The 13,822-nt window shown below is 39.5% G+C and overlaps 1 protein-coding gene across 1 annotated transcript in view; it reads right to left on the bottom strand.

Moving 5' to 3' along the window:
- Positions 1-4,183: 4,183 nt before the first annotated feature.
- The window catches only part of LOC132378119 (chemokine-like protein TAFA-1), a 591,379-nt gene continuing 581,740 nt past the window's right edge, over positions 4,184-13,822 (bottom strand). Inside the window, exon 4 of the mRNA XM_059944864.1 lies at positions 4,184-4,574. Within this exon, the coding sequence (XP_059800847.1) occupies positions 4,557-4,574 (18 nt within the window). The 3' untranslated portion in view covers positions 4,184-4,556. The remainder of the gene's footprint in view (positions 4,575-13,822) is intronic.

Raw genomic sequence — 13,822 nt, 5'->3', positions numbered from 1 at the left:
GATGCAGTGTTCAAGACAGGGTGACTACAGGACATTAACAATGAATAGGTAATGGGAGGATAGGCATAGGAAATGAGGACTAGCATGGTTAAGTCAAGAGGTGGATGTGAAGAATGACAGAATGGGGAAAAATGTAAGACAAAGGAGTTTGTCTAAAACCAAGGGCTTCTTTGAATTAGAATATGTATTCACTTTCCTTGACCAAAATATAGCACCTAACATTGTATTCAAGATGTGAGGACAATGCCCCTGCAATTATAAGAGCACATGACCATAAGACATAGGAGCGGAATTAGGCCTTTTGCCCATCGAGTCTGCTCCATCATTCAATCATGGCTGACATCTTCTCCCCCTCCACAGCCCCACTCACCAGCCTTCTCCTAGTAATCTTTGATGCTGTGTCCAATCAAGAACCTATCAAGCTTTGCCTAGATATACCCAAGAACTTGGACTTCACAGCTGTCTGAGGTAATAACTTCTACAAATTCACCACCCCTGACCCTCTGGCTAAAGAAATTTCTCCGCATCTCTGTTTTAAATGGATGCCCCTCTATCCTTAATAACTGACTCCAACTTCTTCCTGATCACTGAGGTCAAGCCAACTTTGGTCTATAATTTCCTTTTTGCTGCCTTTCTGAAAGAATGGAGTGACATTTGCAATTATCCAGTCCTTTGGAGCCATGCTAGAGTCCAATGATATTTTGAATGATCATTACTAATGCCTCCACAATCTCTTTCAGGACCCTATGGTGCAGTTCACCTGGTCTGAGTGACTTATGTGCCCTTAGGTCTTTCAGCTTTTTGAACACCTTCTCCCATGTAATAGTAACTACACTCATATCTCTTCCCTCTCACCTTTCAACATCTGGCACTTTGCTGGTGTCTTTCACAATGAAGACTGAATCAAAATATTCATGTAGTTCATCTGCCATTTCCTTGACCCCGTTATTATTTCTCTGGCCTCATTTTCTAGCGATCTTATATCCACTCTCATCTTTCTTATCTCTCAGCTCGCATCAATCATTCCTTCCTATTAACAGAAATAGCTTTTCTTCTTACTTGCTGGGGGTAAAATATTGACCCTTCTCTACATGGTTGCTTCCCCATTTGTTCAGTGGCCATTTTTGCACTGCTTCTTTAATTAAGCTGCCATCTCCTTCATTTCTACTGCCCTGATTGGAAAGGAAAACCTGAAAGTTAAATTAATTGCTGGAACTAAACAAAGATTGAAGACTTCAGACCAATAATTTGATTTCAGGGTTTCCTCTTGTATATCCACAATCACCCATTAAAAAAAAACATTTACCCTACTACTGCACAGAAGATTAATATTGGGGATTCTTTCCCTCCTTTTTGATTCTGTCCTCTATTCTCTCCAACTTCTGTTTCATTACTTTTCTATTGCTTTACTCATTCACTCTCTTCTCCTGGTTGTATTTTATCACCTTCTCTAGGGAGGGTGACATCCTTTAGGAGGGAATGAATAACTGTTAATTGTGGGCTGGAATAAGTGTGGGAATTGTCCACTAACTATGGATTTCACTTTATCAGACTGCCAATTCTCTGGCTGCAGTCTTTCACTCTCTTCCACTGCTTCTCTCTCTGATTCACTTTGCATTTTCTCTCTCTCTCTCCTTAGTTATTATCTCTTTGGAAGACTAAAGATGGGGAAAATGATAAAACAGAAGACCTAGCATTTTCTTTCTTCAACATCACGTCCACTGTCTTTTCAAATAAGCTCACAGTTAATCCTCAGTAAAGCTTATGAAATGCATTCCATGTTTTATAAACATATTGAAAGAAAATCTGGTTGAAAAATGCAAATCATTTGCTATGTGAGGAGAGTTGAACTGGATCAGGAGTGTATTCCCTTGAGGTGAGAAGGAGAGGTGACCTCGATGACAAGTTCAAAATTCCTATGGGGCTTTTTGGGTTGGATGTTGAAGTTATGTTTTCTTTTCCGCACTGTCTGGAACTAGATATAGTCTCAAAATAAAGGTTCAGCCATATAGGACTGAAATTTCTTAATCTGCATGGGGGTTCCCAATCTGGTGTCTACGGACACCTTGCTTAATGGTATTGGTCCATGACACAAAAAAAAGTTGGGACCCCCAAATTGGAAGCTGATGAATTTTTGTCATTCACTATCCAAGAGACTTCTTGAAGCCCAATTGCTTATTTTATTAAAGTCAGAGTTCAATCAATTTTCTTAGATATTTTGTACTTCTATCAGCTGGAATTTTAAAACGTGGAGTAGAAGATCAACATGATCTTATAACAGGGGAGCAGGTGTGGGGGGTTGCTGACTGGTTTACTTCTGCCTCTATTTCTAAAATTCTTAGCAAATAAAATAATTTCTACTGTGCCTGATGTTTCTACTTTCTGTGATTTCCTTCCATCTCTTTCTCTTATGTTCTTTCATGTAGCAAGTAGTAGCTGGTACAGTATAACTACATTTAGGGCTGGTTAAGGAGGAAAGTGTGAGCATTTTGAGTTTTCAGTACATACTTCATTTTCATTGGCTTACCCATCACTCTCTTTTCTTCTCTTCAGTAATTGGTAACAAATTAGAATCATGTCTTTCTCAAGCATGAAGCCACATCTTTAACAATCATTTGTAAAGGTTGATTAACTATTGAGAAAAACTGAAGCATTACATAAACAAAATTAAAAAAGCTATCAATGCAGTATAAAAATGAGGCACATTGCATATTATGTTCTCCCAGCTCTAGCTATAGTGATCTGTTGTTCAAATCCAAGCTTCTCAGAATCAGCAGGTGCCTACAGGTTAAAATCAAATTAATGGATTTGAAAGATGTACTGGACATAAATCAATGAGTTAATAGAAACATAGAAAACCTACAGCACAGTACAGGCCCTTCGGCCCACTATACTGTGCTGAACATGTCCCACATAATATTGTCATGATGTTGGTGATGTTTGTATTCTTTAGTCATTAAGTCATTTGTTCATTAAGTATGTATTTTGGTCACTAGAAAATTCAGTTACTGAGAAAAGTAGTTTGGAAAGAAGTCAGAAAGCAATGTAAGCAATTTATGCAAGCCTATAGATCCAATTATGTAATCATAGAGCTATTACACTCTTGTAACAAAAAGCCAGCTATTGTGTATCAAGCTTTGGCATGAAGTCGAGGTCAAAAAATATATCATAGCTCGCCCTCTGGGTGGCAATTTTTACATCAAATACACACACCAGGAACTTGATATTAAAAACAAAAGCACCAAATATCTGTACCATGATATAGGTCCGTTTGTATTTATTAGAATACACGTGTTCAATTTTGGAAAAAAAAACATTTAATATTTATATACTTTCTTGAAATAAATGAAAAGAACTTGACTCTGTGATGAATGTCATAGAAAGTTCAGACTACCGCAAGGAGCATTGTTTCAACAAATGTGCTTTCTGATGTTTTACAATACAAATGTCACACAGGACATCATCTTTCTAGTAAGCAAAATAGCTCCGGTAAATGCATTGGGTGAACGAAGCACCATCAGATGTTCCCAGTTCAATCATTTCAATCAGCTTTAAGTTACTTTGATGTAGGTTGACTCTCTCTGATGTGATTCAGTGAATAGTGCATCATTTATTGCACATTCAAGCTTCCTGCAAGCTTCAAGTTTAAGGTAATTACTTTTTTGATCTGCTAATAAAAATGAGCAGCCACCATAAGAGTAAACAGTTTAATTTACTGTAGACCATACTAATAATACAAAGTAATCAGACGTATGTACAACTCTCTTGAATACAAAGAGAGAAACCCATGTATTACAATGACCACGCAAAGTAACTGGTACTGTCACTGCACATCAGCATCTTATGGTTATAACCTTGCTGCTCTACATCTGGAAAGGCTGGAATGAGTTCTTTTCAGCATTCCATGTGAAGGTCAGGTGTGAATTTTGTGCAGTTGTTCATATCATTGTCATCTGGTCAGACAGAGTATATTGAGCAAAGCCAGCGTGCTATTAGTGCTTGATGGAACCATATGGGAGTTATAGAAATGGCTGTAATTGATAGCAGAATTGGACTGCATATTCTCTGGAAATAAAGCAGGCTCTTTCCTATTTCAGGCTCTTTATCTGTAATATCTCTTCTGAAATAGAATTTAATATATTCAGTCGGCAATGTATACCTGCTGACAATAGAAGCTGTCTGAACTCCATGGCAACTTGCTTCTTTGGGTGGACAGTGCCAGATCAAAGGGAGAGCGTCAACGAAGGATGTAAAAGTTGCATCGTGTTGAAGAATTCCAGTGTAAAAGGTCAACACCCAAGATTATTGAGTATTTGATGTTGTTGTAACTCACTGAATAAAGACTGAGTTTACATTGTCTATGCACCATCATCAGTAAGAAAGAAGAGCAGTCATTGTGCAAGTACCGTGTTCAGGTCAGGTGGCCCAGGAATGCTTCTGGTAGAATTTCACTTTTACATAGTAAATTCTGATGTGACTTCAGTGGTTCAACTTACTGTCCTTCATAATGGCTGTCTTCCATCTAGGATCTTTGAGCATAGTGTGGAGTCCAGATTTTAGGTTCGTGGATGGATCTAAATAAATCAATAGAAAAGAGAATTCATAAGCTTTCCACTGAGGGTAAACAATTATCTGCTTTATTTTAATATAGGTTAAATTATTTGCTGGTTTAAGTTAATGACTTTATAGTAACACAGACAAACAGGGCTGCTGAAATGGAGAACAGTGAGTCAGAGAGTCTTTATAAAACTATTAGATTTTCCCTTGCACTTAAATCAAAAGAAAGGAATAAATGGATATTTCTACAGCAAGTATTCAAGATGAAGTTGAAAATTATCCGCAGCAGCTAATGACCCATTTTATTTATGATGTTCTGAGAAATTTAAGATTAAATTATTGTACCGTTAAACGGCTGCTACTGTTGCTAGAGAATTCATATACAATCACATGATCTCAGGCTAGCAATTGCACGAGCGGACATTGGTAACAATGATATAAAAATCTTCACATAAAATTCTTCCATTTTAAGAAAAGTTGACCCACAATTGATGATAAAATCACAGATAAAAGAGCTTCATACACATAAGCCCATAAAACATAGCAGCAGAATTTGGGTCTTCAGCCCATCAGGTCTCCTCCACAATTCCATCATGGCTGATTTATTTTCCCAGTCAACCCCATTCTCCTACCTCCTCCCCATAAGTCTTGAGACCCTTACTAGAATCTTTCAAACTCTATATTAAATATAGCCAATAACTTGGCCTCCTCATCCCTGTTCTAAAGGAACGTCCTTCTATTCTGAGGCTGTGCCTTCTGGTCCTAGACTCTCCCACTAATGGAATGTTTTAAAAATCAGCACATTATTCAGCATGCTTCAGTTCTCCTCCATAATGCCCCGGGAGCAGAAAATAAATTTTATTGGTGGGGATAGGGAGAAAGATAAATAATATTTCTATCATTTATCTGATAGTTACAATAATGGAACATAAAGTCCTCTGAAGAATTTCACAGTCTTCTTGTCCATAGTAAATATCAAACTATTGAATCACAGCTCTTTGATGTTCAATATGTAAATGATGGTTACTAACTATACAGTACAGTCAAAGAACAGCAATAAATGTACACCAGAGATCTATGAACTGAATATATTCATTGTGTTTCATTATTATTTTCATCTCGCTGTGATACCTCCAAAGTCTGTTTGCTGGTTCTGATAATAACTCAGCATACTAAAAATGGTTGTAAATAATGAACATAATACTGGCTATCTCCGTCAATATTGCATTATTCATTGCTTTGAGATTAATGAAGAAAGATATTAGGGTTAAATTTTTTAAAATGACACAGTTATCTTTTGACTTTGTTGACTTGGAGTTCAATAATCAGGAGCAGATGTACCTCTAAACTATTTCCATAACACCAGTTTAGTTGCATTATATCTAAAGCTTCTATTTTCAATGACTTATAACAAGTCAGAATGACTTATAACTAGTCAAAGATTCACTTGTGCTTCATTCTGGGAATAATTATGTGGTGCCCTGATGTCCACCATTCACTTTAAATTTCTTAAATTCTTAGCGTAAGAGAAGGTTGGAATCCAAAGGAGAAAAGTGCAAATAGTTCATGGTGCAAATAGTTTGGCCATATTTTCATCAAACAGTTAACAACTTACTTATATGCAATCACACCTATTATTTTTATACAATGCAGCTTGTGACATTAACTAGGACTGGACTCCTTTGGTGGTGAAGAATATTATAATTAATAAAGGATTAATGGGATGACAAGTTCCCCAAAAGCAAAAATGAAATGAGATTTACAAATACTTCCTGTGCCCTGTAGCTAGCTACTTTAATAGACCATTATTTTACCCTGTGTGCTGCTCATAATTACAATTTTTTTGTTTCCACTTATTACTTCGAGGTTCAAACTGGATAGCCCCTCAGAAAAAAAGGACTGGAATTTTGATATGCAATTAACATGTGCTAATTTGACCTACAAGACATTTGTGCAGCCTGCTTGGTCTACTGATTTTAGCATCCAGCCATCATTAACTGAATCGCTGATTGCCTGAGTGCCTCAGCAGGGATAGTCGAATTTGTGAGTGGCTAGCATCACTTTGAGCTACTCCGCATTTTGAGATAGGAAATGTGATGTGTACTCTAGGGATCTATTTCGTTTAGAGCAAAGTCTCCCCTTAGCACAATGTATAATCATTTAAAGCCACCTTCCATGCATTATCTTTTATTTAATTGATAAGCATTTGCGCACAGACACAGGAAATTGCTGACTAAGTATGGGACACTGATGCTAACTAAGTGATGTGCGAGTACACCGCGAAGTACATAGTGAAAGACACAACTAGCAAAGTTAAAGTGAAAATAGTGTGGCAATGGCTTCAGTCAGGAAAGTTGACGAATTTGATGGTGCTAATGAAGGCTGGGAATTGTATACCAAGAGTGTTGAACTGTATTGTAAGGCAAACGATGCGGTTGAGCTAAAGCAAGTCCCACGCACTTCTTAGCTTAATGAGTGCAAGACGTACAGTCTTTTACAACACTTAGTAACCTCTGAAAAGCCAGCAAACAAGACATTAGATGAAATTGCTACATTTTTTCAAAATCACTTGAGCCCTAAACTGTTGGTAATAGCTGATAGATTTTACAAATGATTTCTCAAAGGATGAAAGCATTTCTGAATAAATTGCAGAGCTGCACAAACTTTCACAGTGCTGTGACTTTAGAGGTGGACTTTCTGATGCATTAAGGGACAGGCTAGTATGTGGCATGCATGGTCAAAGCACTCGAAAGAGCCTACTGGCAGAAAGAGACCTAACCTTAGAATGGGCATTGACCATTGCAATATGAAGCTGCAAAAGAACTACAGAAAAAGAGGTTAGAATGTGAAACACACAAAATGTTGCAAAAAGCCAAAAAGGTTATTGATGTGGCAAATCCCCCCATGATGCAAATGACTGCTGGTTTAAAGAAAAAGTTTGCAGTAAGTGTCATGGGCAAGATTATATAGAGAGTGTGCAAGGCAGACAAAAAGCACGATTGAGTGATAAGTTTCAAACACAAAACTAAGCAAGTGCAAAACGTGACCAAACATCAAACAGTATCAGACAACACAGGGTCTGACAAAGATGAGCTATCATGCCTTAAATTGTATAGCATTACTGAAGCAGATCACAAAATCATGTGGATCACAATCGATGTCTACTGTAAAACTATAAGTGGAGCTGGATATAGGATCAGCTTTTCAATAATTCCGGGGGATAACTACAACAGACGGTTTTCTAAGCTACCATTAGGGAAGACCTCAATGATACTAAAGACCTACATAGGTGAAAAAGTGTCTCTCAAAAGCAAACTGAAGGTGAATGTGATGTACAGAGGCCAAACACAGCAGTTAGTGCTTTATGTTTTGAAAGTGGAGAGCCAGCACTTTTTGGACGTGAATGGTTGAGAAAAATCCAACTGGACTGACAGTCAATCAAAGCTCTCAATGTAACATCAACAGGAAATGGCAGCCCAAATGGTAGCACTAACCAGAGACAGCCACAGCGACTTAATGCTAATGAGAAGCTGTCTGAGAAGCGAACTGGTAAGTGCAAAGGCGTGAAGGCAAGAATTGAATTGAATGAGGCAGCAACACCAATATTCCATAAATCCTGTGCCTTATGCATTATGTTTTAAAGTGGATGCTGAACTGCAGTGCTTGGAGACATCTGGAATTCTCTCCAAGGTTTTGTGGTTTGATTAGGCCAGGCCTATTGTGCCAGTGATCAAGAAAGGGAGGGCATATGTGGGATTTCATAGTGAGCATCAACCCAGTGCTGTGTACTGTGCAGTATCCCCTGCCATGAATAGAAGACATTTTTGCATCTTTGGCAGGCGGAGAGAGGTTTTCAAAGATTGACTTGTCACAAATCTATCTATAAATGAAGATTAAGGAGTCTAAACCGTCTCCATTTCGGAGCAGAATTAGACTATTCAGTCCATTGAGTCTGTTCCATCATTCCATCATGACTGATCCTGGATCCCTTTCAACCCTTTATACCTGCACTCTTGCCATAACCTTTGATACCATGACCGATCAGAAAACAATCAACTTCCACCTTAAATATACCTGTGGGCTTGGCCTCCACTGCAGACTGTGGCAGAGTATTGCACAGATTCACTACCCTCTGGCTAAAAAAAATCCTCCTTACCTCTGTTCTAAAAGATCACCCCTCAATCCACCCTATCTAGTCCTTTCAACATTTGGTAGGTTTCAATGAGATCCCCTCGTATTCTTCTAAATTCCAGTGAGTACAGGCCCAAATCTGCCAAGTGCTCCTTATATGTTAACCCCTTCATTCCCGGAATCATACTCGTGAATCTCCTCTGGAATCCTTTCTGACATACGGGGTCCAAAACTGTTAATAATACTCCAAGTGTAGCCTGACTAGTGTCTTATAAAGCTTCAGCATTATATTCTTCCTTGCTTTTATATTCTATTCCCCTTGAAATAAATGTTAATATTGCATTTACCTTCTTTACCACAGACTCAACCTGTGAATTAATCTTCTGGAAGTCTTGCACATGGTCTCCTAAGTCCCTCTGTGCTTGTGATGTTTGAACCTTCTCCCAATTTAGATAATAGTCTGCACCTTTCACCAAAATATATTATCTTACATTTTCCAACACTGTATTCTACCTGCCACTTTTTTTGCCCATTGTTCCAGTTTGTCTAAGTTCTGCTGCAATTGCATTGCTTCCTCAGCACTACCTACCCCTCCACCTATTGTTACATCATCTGCAAACTTTGCCACAAAACCATCAATTTCATTATGCAAATCACTGACAAACAATGTGAAAATTAGTGGTCCTAATACTGACTGCTGAGGAACACCAGTAGTCACTGGCAGCCAACCAGAAAAGGTTCCCTTTATTCTTACTCGCAGAGCTTATAAGATCATAAGACATAGGAACAGAATTAGGCCATTCAGCCCATTGAGTCTGTTCCACCATTCCATCATGGTTGATCCCCATACACCTGCCTTCTCGCCATATTCTTTGATGCCCTGACTGATCAGGAAACTATCAACTTCTGCATTAAATATACTCACGGACTTGGCCTCCACTGCAGTCTGTGGCACAGCATTCCACAGATTTATTACTCTCTAGCTAAAAACAATTCCTTCTTACCTCTGCTCTAAAAGGTCACCCCTCAACTTTGAGGCTGTGCTCTCTAGTTCTGAATACCCCCACCACAGGAAACATCCTCTCCCCATCCACCCTATCTAGTCCTTTCTACATTCGGTAATTTTCAATGAGATCCCCACGCATTCTTCTAAATTCCAGTGAGTGCAGGCTCAAAGCTGCCAAATGCTCCTTATCTGTTAACCCCTTCATTCCTGGAATCATCCTTGTGAACTCTCTCCAATGTCAACACATCTTTTCTGAGATATGTGACCCAAAACTGTTGACAGGCAGAAATTTCCTCACAATCAACACTCACACGGGACTGCTCCATCCAGTATAATTGTTTCATCTTTGGCACCGCATCAGCTCCAGCAGTTGGCAAAGAGCAATGGACCAAATGCTCCAAGATACCCCAGGAACACAATGTTACCTTGATGACTTCATCATGACTGGCAATGATGAAGACACCTTCAGAATTTTGGTAAAGTGCTTACCAGGTTGAGTGAATATGGTCTATGCACAAAGAGAGAGAAATATGAGTTTTTCAAGAATGGATATGCCATTGACAAGCATGGCTTACATAAGACACAAGAGAAGCAGTACTACAGGCACCCAAACTTGAAAATGTGTCACAACTCAGGTCATACTTGAGCCTTGTAAACTCCTACCACCAGTTTCTCACAAACAGGTAAAGTTGCAGCTATATAGGACCCTGGTCAGACCCCACTTGGAGTACAGTGCTTAATTCTGGTTGCCTCATTATAGGAAGGATGTGGAAACCATAGAAAGGGTGCAGAGGAGATTTACAAGGACGTTGCCTGGATTGGGGAGCATGCCTTATGAGAATAGGTTGAGTAAACTTGGCCTTTTCTTCTTGGAGCGACGGGGGATGAGAGGTGACCTGATAGAGGTGTACAAGATGATGAGAGGCATTAATCATTTGGATAGTGAGAGGCTTTTTCCTGGGGCTGAAATGGCTAGCACGAGAGGGCATAGTTTTAAGGTGCTTGGAAGTAGGTACAGAGGAGGTCAGGGGTAAGTATTTTACGCAGAGAGTGGTGTGTGTGTGGAATGGGCTTCTGGCAGTGCTAGTGGAGGTGGATACGATAGGGTCTTTTAAGAGACTCCTGGATGGGTACATGGAGCTTAGGAAAATAGAGGGCTATGGGTAAGCCTAGGTAGTTCTAAAGTAAGGGCATGTTTGGCACAGCATTGTGGGTCACAGAGCTTGTACTTTGCTGTAGGTTTTCTATGTTTCTATTGCTACAGTACAGCACCCATTGAATGCACTGTTGCAGACAGGAGCAAAATGGGAATGGTCAGAAAGATGTGAAAGAGCAGTCAAGAAATCAAAGAGACTAATAATATCTGATGTAATGGTCACCCATTATGATCCATCGGTGCCCATCAGACTGGCGTGTGATGCATCCCATTATGGCATTGGAACCATTTTGTCACACACGATGAAAGATGAATCTGAATGTCCAGTAGTGTTTGCTTCCACATCGCTGCAACTATGCACAGATTGACCAAGGGGCTCTATCTTCAGTATGGAGAATAAAGAAGTTCCACTACTAACTCTACAGATGAAAGGTTACATTAGTAATGATCACCAGTCCCTTGTGTCCATTTTCAATCCCAGGAAGGAAATTCCAGTGATGTTTGCTATCTGGTTCCAATGTTCCTAGGAGCCCACTCTTATGACATAGAGTTCAAGGGCACCAAACAACACAGCAATGCTGAGGGCTTGTCATGTCTTCCACTGCTGGCAACTGAAGAAGAAAATCCTTAATACTGTGACCCAGCAGAAGTGACACAGCAATGGTGTGACAGGGGGTTGGTGGACCAGTTGTCGGTAGCAAGTTTGCAAATACAACGAGAAACACGGAAAGACCCGACATTGTCAGAAGTCTATGACATCAACATGCAAGGATGTCCAGCTCATGTTAACTCGATGTTTCCAGAGTTCTCAGTGAGTAAAGACCAATTGTCGATATGTGTGGATCTCGAGTTCTGGTTCCCTCTAAGCTGTGCACCAGAGTGTAACAGAATCTGCATGAAGGACACCTGGATACAGTCAGGTTCTTTCTTTTTTTATTATTATTAGTTTTCCAAAACATTTTACAAATTAAATATCCCAAATCCCAATGTGGAACATTAAAACAGTGCAAAATTAAGCATACAATAACAATATGTTACAAAGGAAGAGAATTTAGCAAAAAAAAGCACCTAAATTAAAGACAAGTAAGCTTAGTGTCCTCCCCAAACCCCACAACATAAGAAAAAACAACAGCAACTCCAGACCAACCACAACACAATATAGAGAGTATAAGTCAGGACAGCCAAGCTCCCAGACTGTGAATACACTCAGCAACAGAGGATAATAATGCCTTCTACCAGAAAAAAAAAGAGCTGAAAGCAAGGGACCGAAGAGAAAAAAAAAACCCTAGACAAGAGGAAGGTTATGAAAGTACTCGATAAAAGGTCCCCAGACCTTATGGAACTTTAGATCCGAATTGAGAACTGAATAATGAATTTTTTTGAGGTCCAAACAGGCCCTGATGTCGTTAAGCCATTGAGCATGAGTGGGCAGGGCAACATCTCTCCATCTGAGGAGGATCAAGCTTCTAGCCAGAAGAGAGGCAAAGGATAATACTCGGCATTTGGTCGGACCCAGACATAAATCTGTCTCGCCCCAAAAACCGAACAGAGCAATTAAGGGGTTTGGTTCTAGGTGATAACGTAGTGAAGACATCTTTCCAGAATTTCTCCAAGCTAGGACAGAACCAGAACATATGGATGAGAGAGGCCACGCCCCTCTTGCATTTATCACAGAGCGGAATAACGCTAGGGTAGAATCGAGATAGTTTAGATTTAGACATATGGGCTCTATGAACAATCTTAAACTGTAAAAGGCAGTGGCGAGCACAAAGAGAGGTTGAGTTAACCGATTTGAGAACTGAATCCCAGCTCTCCTCAGATAAGGAGATATTTAAATCCTGCTCCCAGGCCATTTTGATTTTATCCATGGGGGCCCGTCGTAAGGCTGCTAGTTTATCTCGGATGATTGATATTAAGCCTTTACCTAGTGGATTCATGGAAAGAAATAGGTCCATAGCATTTTTTGCAGGCATTTCAGGGAAGTTAGGAATTAAAGGAGCAATAAAGTGTCGGATTTGGAGATATCTGAAAAAATGAGCATTGGGCAGATTGAACTTAACAGAGAGCCGCTGAAAAGAAGCGAAGCGATTATCAATGAAAAGATCTTCAAAATATCTAATGCCCTTCCAATACCAAACCTGGAATGCTGAATCGTATGTAGTAGGTAAAAAAAGGTGATTATGAGCAATAGGGCTGGAAACGGAAAACCCCTGGAAACCATAGCATTTCCTGATCTGAGCCCATATACTCAAAGTGTGTCTAACAAGAGGATTAGCTATTGATCTGGGCAGACTACTAGGGAGTGCAGAGCCAAGAAGTGCAGAGATACATAATTCTTTAGTGGAGCTCAGCTCCATCGCCACCCAGTTAGGGCACTCGGGTTGGCCATGGAAGAAAGACCAGAAGGTAGCACAACGTATATTAGCTGCCCGATAATATAAACGAAAGTTAGGTAAAGCCATGCCACCCTCTTTTTTAGATTTTTGGAGATGGATTTTATTAATTCTAGAGCGCTTATTCTGCCACAGATATGACAAAATAATAGAGTCTAAGGAATCAAAAAAAGACTTAGGAATAAAAATTGGGATAGATTGAAATAGGTATAAAAATTTGGGGAGAACATACATTTTAACAACATTAATACGACCTACCAAAGACATAGATAGAGGTGACCATTGTACCAGACTCTGTTTTATAGCATATGAAAGGTTGGCAAAGTTTTCATGAAAGAGATCTTTAAACTTCCTTGTGACTGTAATTCCAAGATAAGTAAATTGATTATGGACTACTTTAAAAGGGAGATGATACAGTCAGGTTCAAATGTCTTTCAGGGAGTCACACGTGTTGGCTGAGAATAGATAAACAGTTTGAAGACTTGGTCAGATGCTGTTCGGGATGCCAAGAAGTTCAAAACGCACCCTGATAGTCCCTGCTACACCCATGGTGGTGGCCATTAGCACCATGGCAAAGAG

The sequence above is a fragment of the Hypanus sabinus genome, chromosome 19 (assembly GCF_030144855.1).
Source record: "Hypanus sabinus isolate sHypSab1 chromosome 19, sHypSab1.hap1, whole genome shotgun sequence".
Taxonomy (NCBI): domain Eukaryota; kingdom Metazoa; phylum Chordata; class Chondrichthyes; order Myliobatiformes; family Dasyatidae; genus Hypanus; species Hypanus sabinus.
The sequence above is the reverse complement of the archived record's forward strand: the minus strand, read 5'-3'. Positions and strand labels throughout refer to the sequence as shown.